The sequence below is a fragment of the Sorex araneus genome, chromosome 1, assembly GCF_027595985.1.
Source record: "Sorex araneus isolate mSorAra2 chromosome 1, mSorAra2.pri, whole genome shotgun sequence".
Taxonomy (NCBI): domain Eukaryota; kingdom Metazoa; phylum Chordata; class Mammalia; order Eulipotyphla; family Soricidae; genus Sorex; species Sorex araneus.
Window position 1 is genome coordinate 351726363 of NC_073302.1, and position 18409 is coordinate 351744771.

At 41.6% G+C, this 18409-nt stretch overlaps 1 protein-coding gene across 1 annotated transcript in view; it reads right to left on the reverse strand.

Moving 5' to 3' along the window:
- AOAH (acyloxyacyl hydrolase) overlaps positions 1-18409 on the reverse strand; it is a 266187-nt gene that overhangs the window by 132931 nt on the left and 114847 nt on the right. Inside the window, exons 6-9 of the mRNA XM_004606887.2 lie at positions 15225-15295; positions 8801-8861; positions 7721-7791; positions 6088-6136 (exon numbers count right to left, since the gene is read on the reverse strand). Coding sequence (XP_004606944.2) covers positions 6088-6136; positions 7721-7791; positions 8801-8861; positions 15225-15295 — 252 coding nt within the window. The remainder of the gene's footprint in view (positions 1-6087; positions 6137-7720; positions 7792-8800; positions 8862-15224; positions 15296-18409) is intronic.

Below are 18409 nucleotides of genomic sequence, written 5' to 3' on the forward strand. Positions count from 1 at the left end.
ATGTCTTTAAGAGATATTTGTTTAGTGTGGTGAGAAGGGTAGGTAAGACAAAAGGGACCAAGATGACATTAATAGCTGGAAATTATCATGCTGGACAAAATCTGTGTGTTAAAAGTAGGTAAAGGGATATTCTGATAACCCTTCAATATCTGTGCTGTAAACCACATGAGAGAGAGAGAGAGAGAGAGAGAGAGAGAGAGAGAGAGAGAGAGAGAGAGAGAGAGAGAGAGAGATGCCCGCCATAGAGGCAGACCATGGGGTGGGGGTGGTGATGGGAGGGAAAAACAGGGGATACTTGTTTGGGAAATGTACATGGGTGGAGGGCTAGGTGGGACACTATGAATGAAACAAAACTATGAGCAGCTTTGTAGAGATCTATCTCACAGTGATTCAATAATAAAATCTTTTTTTTTATTAGTGAATCACCGTGAGACACAGTTGCAGACTTACAGGTTTTCATGCTTACGCTTCAGCATAAAATGATCGAGTACCCATCCCTCCACCAGTGCCCATTTTCCACCACCACCAATGGTCAAAGCATCCCTCCCACCACCCCCACCCTGTCCCCTTCACCCCACCCTGCCTCTGTGGCAGGGCATTCCCATTTGCTTGCTCTCTGTTTTTGGGTGTTGTGGTTTGCTACAGAGGTATTAAGTAGGCATCATGTTTGGTCTATAGTCTATATTCAGAGAGAACTTGCCACTGACTAGGCAAGTGGAAACAGAGATAAACAAATGGGACTATCTTAAACTGAGAAGCTTCTGTATCTCAAAAGATACAGAGACCAGAATACGGAGACAATCTACAGAATGGGAAAGGATAGTCAACAAAATCTTTTTTAAAATTGAATCACCATGAGATACAGTTACAAGATTTCATGTTCGAGTTTCAGTCATGCAATGATCAAACACCCATTCCTCCACCAATACATATTTTTCACCACAAATGTCCCCAGTATCCCCTACCCTTCCTAACCCTCCCACTACCTCTATGGAAGACAATTTCCCCCATACTCTCTCTCTACTTTGGGGCACTATGGTTTGTAATATAGATACTGAGAGGCTATCACGTTTGATCCTTTATCTATTTTCAGCACACATCTCCCATCCTAAACGATTCCTCCAACCATCATTGACTTAATGCTCCATTCTCTATTACAATTGCCTTCTCCCCCAGATCATGAGATAGGCTTCCAACTATGGAGCAATATTCTTGGCCCTTGTGTCTACTGTCCTTGGTTGTCAGTCTCATATTATGTTATTTTATATTGCACAAATGAGTGCAGTCATTCTATGTCTGTGTGTCTCTCTGACTCATTTCACTTAGCATGTGACCATTCACTTATAAGCAAATTTCATGACTTCATCTTTCCTAACAGCTGCATAGTATTCCATAAAGAAACCAAATTTTCTTTAACCAGCAATCTGTTCTCAAATACTTGGGTTGTTTCCAGATTCTGGCTATTGTGAGCAGTGTTGCAATGAATCTAGAGGTGTAGATGTCATTTTTACTGTCAATAATAAAATATTAAAAAAATGAAGTTGGTGAACATAAAGCCTGCTGAGTTCATGTTTTAAGGCCCCTCTGCTTTCTTTTAGCCCATGAGATAGCCCCTCATTATGTCTAATAGTTTTCATCATGCTCTTCTATACCATAGCCATACATTTTAAAATGAATGAAATTTGAAATTTACATGTTTTTTTTTAATGTTCAAAGAGATAGTATTGTTTTTGATGTTTGATGCATCTTGAAAAATCAAGAATTTTAATTTCAGTTATAAAAAAGAACAAAACATCAATAAAAATTACTTATTTTAAATCAAATGTTTACATATATATTCCTATTTTTTGTTTGTTTGCAAAATGTGATCTGGAGAGCACTGAATTCTACTAGATATTATTAGTATTAATAACGAAAGTGCTTGGTTGTTAAGAGAGGTGATGGAAACTGTGATCAGTTTCTGGGTCTTGGGGTCATCTAATGCATTTTAAACCATTAGGTAAGGAATCTGGAAGCAAAATAAATTGTTCAGCTTTATTTGACCAAATATTTCCTTCATCTTGGCAGTAGAATCACTCCTCCATATAGTTTAACCTCATACTTAACAGTGGGGTTCTATGAGTCCAGAGGTTTGGGAAATATTTGATTCAAATCTTTTGTTTTTGCTTTTGTTTTTTGGGGCACACTCAGTGCTCAGGACTTATCTCTATCTCTGTGCTCAGGGATTACTCCTGATGTTCTTGGGAACCATATGGAGTGCCAGGGATCAAAGCCAGGTCAGCCTTGTGCAAGGCAAGCATCCTACCCACAGCACTATTTTCTTTCTCCAAGATGGTTTTTAAAGTTCTTCTGTCTTTATGATTTTATGACTCTGGGTGTTGCTTTCCTCCATGAAAGGGAGAGATACTAAGGCAATGTGCCTTTCTGCCATTGCCTAAGTCTTGGTTCCCTGAGTTCCTGATGGATTTCCAGGTGCTAACAGTCTCTTACAGCCCTCAGAGACAGAATGGCCCCCAGAACACAGAGCAGCCTCTACACACTCGACTCTCCAGCTTGATAACTAAGCTGTGTTTACCAATCAAGGTGACCTTGGGTTTTTTGACCTTGACATCTGGGGGAGATGCCTCCCCTCTGCCCCACTTTTCTCTAAGGAAAATTTTTGGACAATTTTTAGCAGATTATTTAAAAATTTTTAAAAAATTTTTTATTAGTGAATCACTATGAGGTACAGTTACAGACTTACAAACTTTCATGCTTGCGTTTCAGTCATATAATGGCCGAGTGCCCATCCCTTCACCAGTGACCATTTTCCACCACCAATGGTCCCAGCATCCCTCCCACCAACCCCACCCTTTCCCCCTGCCCCCACCTCGCCTCTGTTGCAGGGCATTTCCTTTTGCTCTCTCTCTCCTTTTGGGTGTTGTGATTTGCAATAGAGGTACTGAGTGGCCATCATGTTCAGTCTATAGTCTGCTTTCAGGGTGCGTCACCCATCCCAAGCAGATCCTCCTAGCACCATTTACTTGGTGATCCCTTCTCTAACTGAACAGCCTTTTCCCTCAGTATGTGAGGCCAGCTTCTGAGCTGTGGAGTAATCCTCCCAGTACTTATCTTTAATAATCTTAGGTGTTAATATCCCATTCTGTTACTTTATATTCCACAAATGAGTACAATTTTTCTATGTTGGTCCCGCTCTTTCTGACTCATTTCGCTCAACTTGATACTTTCCATGTTGATCCACCTATATGCGAATTTCATGACTTTATCTTTTCTAACAACTGCATAGTATTCCATAGTGTAGATGTACTAGGGTTTCTTTAGCCAGTCATCTGTTCTCAGGCACTTGGGTTTTTTTCCAGATTCTGGCTATTGTAAACAGTGCAAGCAGATTATTCTTAACAAGTAATACAAAATAAGTTATTTAGGTCCTGCTTTGGGGGCAGGCTTTGGAAGCTTGGGAGGAAAGATCCAAAATATGGTGGTGGGAAAGGCAGAATGACTGAAAATTTGTGGGAGGAGTGGGCTGTACTGTGATCTGTCCTAATCTCAACATCCTGTAGGCTGTGGACATCCAGTGCCTTGGAGAAAGGGAAGTATTTACAGAAACTTTATTTTCTGCATCTAACAATGAAAAGAGACAACTGTTCAGGAGCATAAATTTATGTGAAGTGATGAATTGATTTTAAATTTCATTTATTTATTCACTTATTTATGCAATTATAGCCTCCCAAACAATGTTCAGGGTACCTGGGGCTACTTCTAGGGATACTTGACCTGACCAAATGGTTCCATTCCAGGTCCTGAGGATGCTGGTACCACCAGGGCCATACCAGTAGTATGCTTGGGGGTCTCCAGAAATACATCTGGTGTGTGCAAGATTTTGAACTTGCACTTGGTACATGCATGCATCCCTGACCACTGAACAATCTCCCTGCCTCCAAGTGGTAAATCTTAAACTTAGTGGCTCCTATTTACATGTTCTCTGCCTGCCTGTCTGCTGGGGATGGCTTGAGAGCCACACAGAGGTCTAGGTGAGGAGAAGTCAGCTTGTATTTGAGACCTATTTTCATGCTATTTATTCTGGGAAATTGGAAGAGGGATCAAAAGAAAGACCTGTGAACTGGGAAGACAGTTCGTCTGGTATAGAACATGCCTACTGTGTGCAGGCCTTAATTGGATCTCTGACACCACATACCCTCCCTCTGGCACTGCCAGGTTTAGCTCTACTAACTCCAGACCACCTCTGGATAAATTATCCAAACATTGATAATTGAAAAAGACAAAGAAAGGGACCTGAATTTCAGGACTCTAATTATTCCTTAGGATCTCTTTTATTGCTCAATTATTTACTTTCATGCTGGGTTTTGCTTTTGTAATTTGGTATCATTTTTCTTTATATTGTATCAAATTGTATAAGTTTAAGAGCACTTAAAACCTGCTGCCATTGCCATCTTTAGGTAAGTATTTGACTGTTTTTCATCCTTCCCTCTCTCTTGTCTACTGGAAAGCTGCAAATCTATTCTTCACAGATAACTGGGACAGCAGCATTAGATGACTCCAGATGTGGGTGGTAGGGAAGTCTCAGGGTAAGTTTTACTCTTCCTGGCCAGTCTTATGAAGTAGGAAAAGAATGACTGGGAAGGCATGCAGAATTTGAGACTGAAATCTCCAGAGTCTCATGGAGTCAGGAATGGGTGCCCTTCCCCCACCTCCCTGTGCTTCCAGTAGCCTTGCAGTCATGGCCACAAACAGCCTCTGGTGCCATATAAGCTCATTAACAACCATGATCCAGAGACTCACAAATCTCTCAGAAGAGGGCAATGCAGGGCGATACTCCACAAAGATGCCTTTGGATCCCAAAGTCCCCATCCAGTTAAAAATATTAAATTAACCTCATATTTATAACCATACTTAACATTTTAGAATTCCCGGAGCACATGGCCACATTAGTGGCTGCATGACATCTCATATTTGACACCATTGCTGTACCACGAGTAGCACACCACATTGGATGGCGTGTAAAGTAGAAGGCAACCAATCTCAGGGAAATATCTATATATTATCTCACAAGGCTCAAACTTTAAAAGCATGTTAGTAATCTCTTATACAAGGGCTTAATGGTTCCAGGGTAAAATACAGCAATCTTCACACACTTTCCTCTAAGGAAACTTTTTGGATCACTTTTAGCAGATTATTTATAAGAAGCAATATAACATAAATTATTTAGTTACTGCTTTGGGGATAGGCTTTGGGGATCTGGGTGGAAATATTCAAAATATGGCGGTAGAAAGGTTAATGGTGGTGGGGTTGTGTTGGAATATTAAATGTAATAATTATTGTGAACAATTTCATAAAAATAAAGTAAAATTGAAAGTAGGTAAAGGAACAAACATGGTAACCTCTCAGTATCTGTATTGAGAAGGGTGATGCCTGACAGAGTGGAGGGTGTGTGTGAGAGAGACAGAGAGAGAGGAGAGGGGGGAGAGGGGGGGGAGAGGGGGGAGAAGGGGAAGAGAGAGGAGAAGAGAGAGAGAGAGAGAGAGAGAGAGAGAGAGAGAGAGAGAGAGAGAGAGAGAGAGAGAGAAAGCGCCAGGCTGGGGGCTGGCAGTGGCATGAGGGAAACTACATTATTATTGGTGGTGGAAAATGGACACTGGTAAAGGGCTGGGTGTTGGAACATTGTATTACTTAAACCCAATCATTAATAGCTTTGTTATTGTGTCTCTTAGTGATTCGATGAAGAAAAAGATGATGGGAACAAAAATGGTGACAGCATGTGGATTGCTGCAAGCCTTGCTGCTACTACTCTCCACTAAATATCACACTCTTCAGGAAAGAAAAAGGGGTTATATGTGGGTGACTTTAAGCAAGGTTTATATGATTGCAGTTGAGAGCATCTCCACTCTGATTCCATCACTGACACACCTCACACGTGATGAGAATTCCATAACCCTTTTCCAAACAGCAGAAAGAGTTGCTTTAATCTGTCAGCTTCTTCCCTAGGTACAACTAAAGTAAACAGAAAACAGGCTCTTAAGGTGGGTAGAAAGTAAGAGAATAAAGTTCAATTAGAATTTAGTTGCTTACCCAAATGCCATTACAGTTAGAATCCTGATGTACATCCCAGTTGTCTGGCCTAGGAAGAAAACACCAGCATAGGTATTTGACAACTACACATCATCCAGTGAATGTTAACTTCACAAATGAATAAATGAATGAATGAATGAATGCTACATGAAGTATCCTCAAAGACATGTTTTTCAGACATATTTCATATACTTTTGTGTATTGTTGTGCACAAAAGTCTCTACCTTGCCTTTTTGTCATTATCTTTGGTTTGAATTATTTGAATCAAAGTGAGGAACTTTGTGAAACAAATCTATTACTGATCATATCCATAGACTTTATTGTCATGGAATGAGTATAATTAATCATCTACAGTACATTTTATTGAGGAAGGTGAAGCTATTAAAATAATGGTCCCCAAACACTCCAATTAAAAATAACTAAAATAAAGTAAAATCATGGTTCTAGGTCTGCAGAGAGAGAACTTGCATGCAACCAAGTTCGCTTTGATCCCCGGCACCGCAAATGGTCCCTGAGTACCACTGAGAGCCAGGAGAAAACCCCAAATACTGTTGGGTGTGGCCCCCAAAGCAAAAAACTAAAAAATTGTATTTCCTAAATCTTAAATGTTGGGTTTCTTTTATGCTTTACCACGGTGGTCGCAGACTACACAGAGGATGGCAAGTTTATGTTCTCTCTTTTTTAAGTTGAATCACCTTGAGACACCAAGTTACAGAGCTGCTCATGACGGAGTTTCACTCAAAACTTGTTGGGGGACACATCCCTTCACCAGGGTCCACTTCCCTTCACCAATGTCTCCAGAATTTTTCCTGCCCCCAGCCTGCTTCTGCCAAAGACACTTTTCTTTTTTCCTTTTGGGCACTTTGGTTTGCAATACTGTTACTGAAAAGGTATCCTGCATATGACTTTACCTCCTTTCAGCACCCAGTTCTTGTCCAGAGTGATCACTTCTTACCACCATTATCATCTAGGTTCCATTTCTGACCTAACCCCCCCTCCCCATTTTGTGACAAGGACCAGGCCTCCTGGCCTTCATTTTCACTTTTTTTTGAACTTGGAGATCATCAGCCCAGGTCTAAAAGGTAGCATTGTATTGCAGCCATGGGAGCAGAGCCCTTTTCTGGTATTTGGTGGGAAAAACTACAATTTCTGAGTCCTGCATTCAAACTCACTCTGGAGGCCGAGGCTAGGTACCGTCACTGTCACTGTCATCCGGTTGCTAGGTAAGTATTCACAACTGGATTGGGAAGATAGTTCAAGAGGCTGAACATTTTACTTGAAAGTGGGAGGTCTGGGTTTCACCTCTCATCTCCTTGGGCATCACTAGGAGTGAGACCTGAACACAGAGCTGGCATAACCCCTGAGCACTGCTGGGTATACCAGCACCTCTGTTCCTGCTGCAAAAAAAAATGTGTTCATGTCACTTTCTTGTATCTCCCTTTACATTATAAGCTCCACAGAGGATGCTTATTTCTGTTCTGTTCACTACACAACATATATTTTTGACAAATTTTCTTTCAATAAGGAAATAGAGGGTCCTGTCTGTAACTACGAACCCCCTGGCTGGTAGAGGGAGCTGAATCTCTTTTCCAGGAGGTAGTTTTCAAAGTCAGTGACCAGCAGAAGCAGTTACCTTCTTCCTGGGTAGACCATCTTGTTGCTGTCATTGCAGTCTCTCCCACGCCAGTGATAACCCCGCAGAGTCTGAAATTGAAGAGCACGCACAGGCAAGGCTCAGTTCTACCTTGTGGTTATCCAAGGAACAGTCATTCAGAGCTGCCCAAAGGATATTGACACCTGCCATTTTTAATTTCCAATATGGTCTAGGAATACCAGAGATCATGAGTACATTTATGGATAAGATACAAGGCATGCTTTATGAGGTAAAATGTAATTGACTACCAGGTGGAGGTGTGTGAAGGTGTGTATGTGATTTTGGTTGCATGTATGGGGTGCATATTTATGAACATGTCTGTGTGTGCATTCATGTGTGTTGTTAGTTATGTGTATTTTGCACAGGTATGTACATGTATGTGCTTCTGTATGCACTGCTATGATTTTCTGTTTCCACAAATGGCAGGATCTTCTAACTTCCTGGACTTTTTTTTTAATTATCTTCAAGTTCATTATGCTCCAAACACTTGGGCTATTGGTCAAATGATGGATCATTTTGCCTAAAAATTAAAATATTTCTAGCTAAATTAGGTAATTATGTGGGTTAATTATATATTTTATCTGTGTACTCTAAAAGGATCCAGAGACATGATGGCATGCAACTGTTTTTATTTCCCTCTCACAAGTAGTGAATCTGAGATCACACAATCTTAGGGGAATTTGTGACATTTGTTTATTGTTTGATCTCACAGGAAATACCCTGACATCCTAACTGCTTTAAATTAAGGGTGCACACATTCATAAACACACAATTCTAACGAATAAGTTAAAGTATGCATATTTCCAAAATAATTCATAGCACCCTTTTCAAGATCATTGATGCAGTGGAGAATTGTAGCTGGTGATAACTTTAGGAAACAAAAGCAATTTAGGTCTAAGATTCTCCAAAAATTCCCTAAAAGTTGTGAAATTATGTAATGCCAAACTAAGAACACATTAAAATACAATTCAACCTATATACTTTAAAAGAGTTTTCAGGGAAAAAATTTCAGGAAGTAGTGCATTATTTTAGGAACATTTGGTTACTCTTAATACTTACTGGGAAAACACTGTATTTGTCTGAATCTACGTCTTTGAATGGCACTGCATTATTTATAGCACTAGGAAAAAAAACAGACAAGATATCTATGATATAAGATAAAAAAGAAACAGCAGTGATTGTGAAAACAAATAGAGACAGTTTTAGATATGCTGTGGTTAAGCTCATGTAACAGAAGCCCAACCTCAAAATTTAGTCACAGGAATAAGGAGTATATTCAAACTTTGCCAATCTTTGCCTTTTGCCCAACAGAGCTATATTCTCTCTAATATTTTACTTGGTCCATAAGGGATGCAAAGTGATTAAATTTAAGTTTCAGAAACTGAAGTGTTGGTGCTGAGATCCCAGGAAAGATGAAGGCTCAATTTCTAGGTTAGTCAATGAACTAAGTTTTATAGAGTGAATTTGTACCCATTCACTTTCATCTTCAGGGGTCCTTCTTAATTGCACTTTTTAAACTACTTACACTGAGTATCTTCAGACAATTTATTGTCAAGAGTTGGCAATCTTCATTCTTATTGAGAGCTTAGGAAATCAAATGCTCTGATGTAATTAATAACCAATAAATTCACACAAAATTTAAGTGAAAATCCTAGACAGGTGCTTTGAATGTACATTCCCCCCTATCTCACCACCAGATTCCCACCCCCTATCTCTAAACAGCACAAACTGCTTTTTAGCTGGGCAAATCACATAGTTTTGGGTTGTGTGAGGATATGGCAGGATGAGGCTATTTTTGGAACTCAAAATGTAGAAAGTAACATGACCTTTTATAGAACTTAGAGAATAGTATTATTGCTTCCAGGTATTCTTTGAGAGTGTTTCTGAACGCTTCAAGGCAAAGGATCATGGCCAGAGCCAGCATGGAACCTAATTAGTAGCTTGACACTTCTTTTGTGAACTATAGGATAGTGGATCCTCGGAAGGTCCAGAACATACATAGGCCTCTTTGGAGATGTTAAATCCGTGAACCCCTGTAAAGCTAAGTAATCTTCTCCCATGCATGTTTGAGCAAAGTTGGTAAGGTCTCACTTCAGTGGGTCAAACCTGACCTCTTCCACCTTTGCCAACTTGGGGACAGGTATTTGTTCTTGGGTGAAGAAGCAATGACTTGCTTCTAAAATTAGAAAGCTGTTCACTCACTTTACTTACGCGTGCTTATATGGAGGACTCTGACTAACCAAAACTGCTCATTCTAGACAGACTAAGTATATCAATCACTCTAAGTAATTTTACAGCTCCTTAGCCACAGTTCCTAAGCCCAAATAGTTCTGAAAACCAAGATTTTTTTCCCTACTTTGAAGCAAATTCACTTGGTGTCAGGACTAGACCTGAATAGATGTAAAGCAATACATAAGCTTTTTGACACTTAATGTGAACCTTCATATATTTCTCTGCTGAAATATAATTGTGTGTCATCTTAGATGACGCTGGAAGTGTTAGGTGAATTATGGTATATTTAACCTATATTACTTTCTAAAACCTGGGAAACTCTGAATTCCTAATCACACCTAAGGTTTGGGATGGATTTTTTTTGATAACATGTTTCTGACTTTCTCTAAAATGATTTATTTGGACCAGGAGCTGATTCAGTGGCTAATCGCATTACAAGTGTGAGGTCATTATTTTAGTCCCCAGTGCTGTTCACATGTGCAGCGCACAGCCCTGGCAACGCTGATGTCTGGGCCCCCGATGCTGCAGCAGAGTGCTGGGTTCTGGTGCACAGGCAGCTATGTACAGCGTACAACCCCAGAGCATGCCATGACTATAAGATGTGTGAGAGGCCAGGGAGATAGCTAAAGTGGTTGTGGATGTGCCAAGTCCTGTATTTCATCCCTGGCACTGCCCTGTCCCCTAGCACTGCCATCTGTGGTGCCCCTGGTGGCCCCTGAGAACTGGGCTGGGATGCTGGGGTTTGCCCCTGTTAAAGAAATCAGACATGCAAGCACTGAGGCCAGAGTCAATCTCCAATGGGCACTGGGTGCAAGTGAGCACCAGGACTAAGGGTGTGTGACCCCCATCATTGTATCATCAACAACAACAAAAGAAAGGGAAAATCATTTTTAACATAATATTTTTGCAAAATCATATGTAAATTGATACTGTGTATTCAAAGCGATTACATATTGACATTTTAATTCACTCCACTGACATTTTTGGAATTCCTACATTATGCCAGATTTCATATTACATATTAGGGAGGAAGAGAAAACATATTTTCTATGCTAGATTTGCTTAATGATATGTGGTGATAAGTAAATCATCAGCAAGCAACTCTAATATTTGGAGAAAGTACTGCAAAGTACTGCAAGGTATTGTGTACCAAGAGCCAAACATTTTTTGGGGGTCATACATAGTGATGTTCAAGGCTTACTCCTGGCTATACCCTTAATGGTCACTACTGGTGGGACTCAGAGAACCACATGTGGTGCCAGGAAATAAATTGGGTTGGTCATGTGCAAGAAAGGTACCATGAATCCTATACTTTCTTTCAAGTCCTTTCCCTGTGCTTTGTAATAGACCGTATTGGTGTTTCCTAGAGGGGAATGAAGTGGAGGGTGATGTGAATCAGGGAATGGTGGTTAGTTGCATGGCAGTCAACAGAAACTAGACTTTTGGTGGAGGTCATGATGTTGAGTACTGATGTTGAGTTACAACTGAACATCTGAAGTTTATTTAATGTTCCAAACTAATGATACTTTAGTAAAGTTTCACTGTCATCCCGCTGCTCATTGATTTGCTCGAGCGGGCACCAGTAACATCTCCATTTTGAGACTGGTTGCTACTGTTTTTGGCATATCGAATACGCCATGGGTAGCTTGCCAGGCTCTGCCGTGCAGGCGAGATACTCTCGGTAGCTTGTCAGGCTTTTGAGAGGGGTGGAGGAATCGAACCCGGGTGCACCGCATGCCAGGCAAACACCCTCCCTGCTGTGCTATCGCTCCAGCCCCAGTAAAGTTTATTTTTAAATGTGTTTTGTAAAGCAAGGGAATAGATAGTATTGAATGATAATGAACCCTTGGACTTTGACTTTAGAACTGGGGTGCCCACGTGAACGGACTGTGGGATGGTATGTAGGAAAGAAGAAGCAGATTAGATGTGACACAAAAACAGTGTGTGTTGTGGGTGTCTTGAGCACTTTGGTGGTGGTGGAGCAACTTTGTACAGTGAAAACATAAATATTAACACTGTTGTAAACCCAGTTACTACAACCACAGTTGATTTGCTTGAGTGGGCACCAGTAATCTCTCCATTGTTAGACTTGTTGTTACTGTTTTTGGCATATCAGATACACCACGGGTAGCTTGGCAGGCTCTACCATGCGGGCGGGATACTCTCGGTAGCTTGCCGGGCTCTCTGAGAGGGACAAAGAATCAAACCCAGGTCGGCCGCATGCAAGGCTGCTGTGCCATCGCTCCAGTCCACTGCAACCACAATAAGAATACAAAACAAAAACTAACTGGCAAACCCTAAGACCCTAAATTGTAACCTGGTATAAGTTATGTAGGAGACACAATTAATTTCAGAAAGAAGAAAAACACACTGCTTTTGATTTTTCATGAAAGAAGACTTTCTCTTTTAAATTGACCAAGCAAATCCCTGGTCACAGATGCTCTTGAATTCAATTTTCAAAGGTGGTTTTGTTGAAGAGTTGTCACATTGGCTTAGTTGGATCCTGCAGGCTCATAGTTGACACAGAAAACGCAATAATGCTTTCAGCAAGGAGCGGAGAGGGCATCTCGATTTAGCCTGATGGGAGCCTGCAGAGCTGGCTGCCTCTCTGCCTCCAGCATCTTCTCTCATGTCTGTTTCCCTCTCCTCCTGCGTCCCGATGCTCACTCTGCCTGCTGTATTCACAGAAAGACGCGCTCAAATCTGTCTCTGGGACTGAGGCCAGCACTTTGCACAGCTGGCTGTCAAGAACTCATGTGGACAGCTGAACAAGGAAAAGCTTTTAAACTCTTGAAACCCTAAGAATCTTTTTTTAAAAGGAAAGAATCTCTAATGTGGGTCAGATCATAGCCTTCTTTTCTCCCCAGGCTCTCTGGCTGCAGACAGATGTTGCTCAGAGGCTGTAGCTTCCATGATCAGGAGATAAAGGACAGAGGAAGGTTGAAAAAGTGCCACTGGTTTGAATTGCATTGTGTCTGTCAAATAGATATCTTGGAGTTCTAACACCTGGTCTCTGTGAATGCCACCTTCTTTGGAGACAGGGTTATTGCAGATTTTATCAATTAAAATGGGTTCTCAAAGTGGGTCCTGGTCCAGTAGGACCAGTGTCCACTTTAAAGGAAAAGATGGAGACAGTGTAAATAAGGGCCAGGAGAACTAGTTCATGGTTGGAAGTTTGTCACAAGTAATGGTGGGGAAGGGTAGTTAGAACAGAAAAGAAACGACTATACAATGATAGCTGGAAATGATCACTTTGAACAAGAACTGAGTGAAGAAAGGAGGCAAAGGGACAAACATGATAGCCTCTCAGTATCTATATTGCAAACCATAATGTCCAAAAGGAGATAGATGTGGGGGCGAGGGGACGGTCTGTCATAGAGGCAGGCTTAGGGTTGGGTGGTGGGAGGGAAACTGGGGACATTGGTTGTGGGAAATGTAAACTGGTGAAGGGGCAGGTGTTGGAACACTGTATGACTGAAACCCAAACAGGAACAACTTTGTAACTCATGGTGATTCAGTTAAAAAAGTTAAATAAAAAAATGAAAAGATGCACTCTCAGGGAAGATAGCCAAGAGAGAGAGGCTGAAAAGGCTGCATTGCAGCTGCAAACCAAGGTCAGTCAACCACCAGGGGAGCTGGAGAGAGAGATTTTAGTCCCATCCAGAGCGATGCTGGCTCAGGGGCTATCTGCCACCTCTGGGCTTTCAGACAGCGAACCTCCAGGACTGGGAGAGAATAAAACACCCAATCAAAATATTCCAGGACTGCAGTCATGGGAAATGATCCAGTATCTCAGACCAGATGCACAATCTGAAGCTCATATCCCAGTTTCTCACCTCTTACCCTCCATATTGTAAGCCAGTCAGGCTCGAATGGGTAAGGAAGCCCCAGGACAGAGCAATCACAAAAGCAACAGATGGTGTAAAAAAAGTCTCACAGGGAAGGAACATTTTAATTTTGTTATTGTTGTTTTGAGGCCACATCCGGCAGTGCTCAGGGATCACTCCTTGTGGGATTCAGGGAACAATATTGGATGCCAGGATTGAACCTGGGTTGGTTGTGTGCAAGGCAAATGCCTTACCTGCTCTGCCACTACTACAGAGTCAATGAATAAGCACTGCAGAGTCATGAAAGTATCACAGATCCACTATCTGGTACCTGAAAATTCAGGAGGACATAGATGATAGGAGCCTAGGTGTGTGTGTGTGTGGGGGGGGGGGAATCCAGTGCCTAAAAATCATCTGGAGGCATTTGATTGCAATGCACCTCATTCATCCCCTGTTCAAGCCAATGAGTCGGCATTTAAAACAGTTTGCTATTGACGCTAGACTTTGGTCTATAAGATAAAATGCTGAAACCTGGAGACATTAAGTGGCCCAAATTCTCAAAGGCAGACTCAAAAGGCAGCATTGTAAAGGAGTCCAGAGTGTGAAAGTTTCAACGAATATGTAAGGCACAGAACATCTGGGTTGTATAGCTCTTCCAACTGGGAGAAGCTTCTTCTTTAAGACTCAGTGTCTTTTCTGTGAAATGGGAACAATCCTACCTTGTGGTTGTGAGAAATAAATGCTAAAGTGTGTTGAAATCTCATACGTGAGCAGCAGTCACATGGTTCCTGGTGGCTGCAGAAGCAGCAGTTACATTAGAAGTAGCCAAGTGGAAGGTGGAACCTATGGTATTTTCTGCTTAGAGCACCATCTCTCTCAATCCCTCTCCCCCCTCAATCTCCTAATATTCTGAACAGATAACTACAGCACTCAGCAGCCCCTCAGATTCAAAGTGGACCAGGTTTGGGAACACATGACAGTGTCTCTCTGTACTTGGAATCCTCTTCACACATGCCTGAGCCAGGATATTTGGCAAATAGGTCAGACTCTTGGGAGAACACATCCTTTTCAGCCTTGTGAGGTGCAGGCACTAAAGATGCTCTAAGTTCTGCCAGGGAAAGTGGCTCCTACTCACATGGGCAGGAGGGTGCCCCAGCGAGCACAAGCTGTGGAGGAAGCCTACCTGCTGGCTCTGTTGCACATAGCAGTCACAGGCAGACTTGGGCATTCCAAGGTACTGACATGCAATATATTTAAAAAATTGTTCAGAACTAACTTGTCTTCTAATTGCTGCGTGGGGCAAGAAACACATTTACCCTCAGGAAGATGCCTCTTAAATACGAAGACCATTTTAGTCATCAGAACACAAGAGTAACCAAATTATTCTGTGTCAGGACTCAAGAAGGCAGAAAAAGAGTACGTACAATTTAATCTTCTGGCAGAGGTTAGCCAAAACTGGGAGTGAACAAATATTGAAGTCATTTCCGGAATGTTTCTGGAGAGAAAAAAAGTAAGTGTTTAGTTCAGGGACTGGTCCTCCCAATCTAATAACCCTCAATGCTTTGGCTCCATAGTCTAGATCACTGGATCTGACTCATCTCAGAATCTGGCCACTTCACTGGGCCAAGTTTGCCTCATGTATCTGTCCCCATATCCTATATTCACAGCACTGACGTACCTTCCTTCACAGTTTTCTTAGGCTGCAGGCTCACCTTTCCTCTTCACACAGTTCTCAGAATATAAGGTTCTAGCATTCATCTGAGGTGGAGGGTGTGGCCTCAGCCTTGCCTTTCCCCCACTAACTTAGCTCATTATTCTCTCCGATGCAATGCATTTGAAGTAATATTGATTGGGTAGCAGGGAAACTAAAAGACGGAAAACCCCTCCTGGCTTAGTTTGCCAGTTTTAGCAAACAAAATCAAATATGATGAGTAAAATTTGATTTTCAAGTAAAGAAATGAATAATTTTAGTGCACATATGTCCAGTGCAACATGTTTTTTGGCAACCCTATGTGTGAAGATCATTTTGATTTTGATGTTCAAGGCCGTCCACATTGAATGGTGGTATGCAGGCAGTTCTGTACAATCAGCTAATCAATCACAATGTTTGCATCACCAATCACTTAATTTGGTGAATAATCAAACCCAAGCATACCCAGTTCATTTAAGCTGCTTAATTCATTAAACAAGAAATTGTAATGTCAAGTAAAAATACTTGACCCACCACCTTCAGAACTCAGCAAAATGCTGACATAAGTTCTTTTATTCTTCTCAACATGCATCTGAAAACTTATTCTCAGGGCATTGTTTACTTCTCTAGCACAAACTGCCTTGGCATTACCTCAAAGGCTAACTAGGATTTCATATTTTTTTTATTTCTGTCACCAGAATTGCAAGCATAATACATAGGGCAGAAATTTAAAAATATGTGTGATGGAAACAAAAGTATCCCAAACAATTGAACAACATAAAGCACCTCCAAAACTCCTTCCAATTTATGTACTCTCCAAACTAAAGCTACTGAGGAAAAACATAATCAAAAAACGCAATTTGTGTCTCTGAAAAACTGCTCAGAGTGTACTGGCTGCAATCAACTCCTGTGATGAATAGAAGCACAGACTTAGCAGGGCTGCAGAGTCACACAGAGGGCTGCATATCATTTTAGGGGAGTCTATTATTGAGAATCCTGGCTTCTCTTTGTTCTCTGTATTTAATATGGGAAGAAGTAATGAAATGCAAGAGATAGGAAAAATTTTGCAGGGGGATCTGCATTTCAGCAAAGCCCTTGGTGGCTCCTGGGAAGGATAAGGACTTCGAATTTTGACTGATTTAGAAAAGCACTATGTATCTTGTGGTTTAGAGTACCTGAATTATAGAATGTATTACACACACACACACACACAAACACACACACACACCCTACAAAGTAGAAGGCATGTTTCTATTATCAACTCCATTTTATTGCTGAAAGAACGGAAGAATCACATAGGTTAAATAATTTGCTAAATAGCTATAATTTGCTTACTAATTAGGCAAAGTTACTAGCTAACTTTGCTTAGCTAGTTAGTAAGAAACCCATCATTTGGGGGCCAGAAAGAGTACAGTTGGTAGGGTGTGTGCCTTGCATGTGGCCAACCCAGATTTGGACCTCAGCATCCCACATGGTTTCTTAAAACCCACCAGTAGTGATCCTTGAGCATCTTCAGGTGTGACTCCAAAACAAACAAAAAATGTTTGGGGGGTCAGTGAGATTGGGTGGGAGGAGAAAGAAATCCATTATTTTAATCCAGATCTTGCTATTTCCAAGTTCCATTCCTTCACCATCCCCACCCCCGCCCCAGGCAATTGCCTGAAACACACACATGGTGCAGTACAAATTTTAGGGCATACCTTCCATATTGAGGTGCTGTGGATACTGGAATTGTGCACTGCACTATCTGATCACCAACTAGCCTGACCAGGAGAATTACCTGAGAAGTCTTTAAAAATTGCTGATGTTCGGGGCTGGAGCGATAGCACAGCGGGTAGGGCGTTTGCCTTGCACGCGGACGACCCGGGTTCGATCCCCGGCATCCCATATGGTCCCCCAAGCACTGCCAGGAGCAATTCCTGAGTGCAAAGCCAGGAGTAATCCCTGAGCATCGCTGGGTGTGACCCAAAAAGCAAAAAAAAAATTGCTGATGTTCAAGCTCTGTACCAACCAATTAAACCCAAGTAAGAAAATATATGACTGGGCCAACCCACTGTGCAGAAGTTCAATTTTGAGGTGACTACTTAAGGAAGTGTAGTTATGCTCCCCCTTTGCCTTTCCACCATTTTCCCGGTCATCCTTTATTCAACCTTTGCCTATTGTTCTGTATTCTTTTTCACATCCTGTTGTGTGGGAAAACTCAAAGTGCAAGTAGACGCTGGCTAAATAGATTGCAAAGTAAAGATGCTGCAGTACTCCTGCGCCCAGGAACAATCCAGATCTGAGACTCTTCATTTTAGGTGGGATTCCAAGCAGCCTGGTGCAACATTTTACCCCTATTGTTGCCTTCCTAAGAGCCCCCTCACACCACGGAGACTGCTCAAATGCTAAAGCACATGAGGCGCGTCCGGGAGGTCTGGGTCTGCACGGCACGGACACTTGAGCACCATTGGATGCCTGAATAACTCAGCACTGCCAGATGAGGCCCTCTATGTTCTTTAAAAATCTATTTTTTGCCATTTTCTAGCAAAGTTTAAATTATAAGAGGGGCTGGCAAGGACTTCACCTATGCTGTTTTGTGTTTCTCACCAGATCATCAAAAGCTCTGTGTAAACCGGAAGTGGTGTTGAGGGAAGAGGGTTCCTAGGCAAGCTGCACCTTCTACTGCTCCATCCTACCACCAGTATCTACAATGAGGGTCAAAGACAGCAACAGCCTTTAGCTAATTTTGACAGCAAACAGCTCTGCAAGTATAAGATGGCATTATCTTATTCTACCTTGTGTAGTAATTATAAGGTTGTCCATATAAAATTATTTTTTGCTGCATTGGTTATTATCAATGTGAAACATCAGCGTTGCTCTTAGATTAATTGCTCCAAGGCTTTCTGAATAAAGCTAATAAAAATGTTGTTCATATTC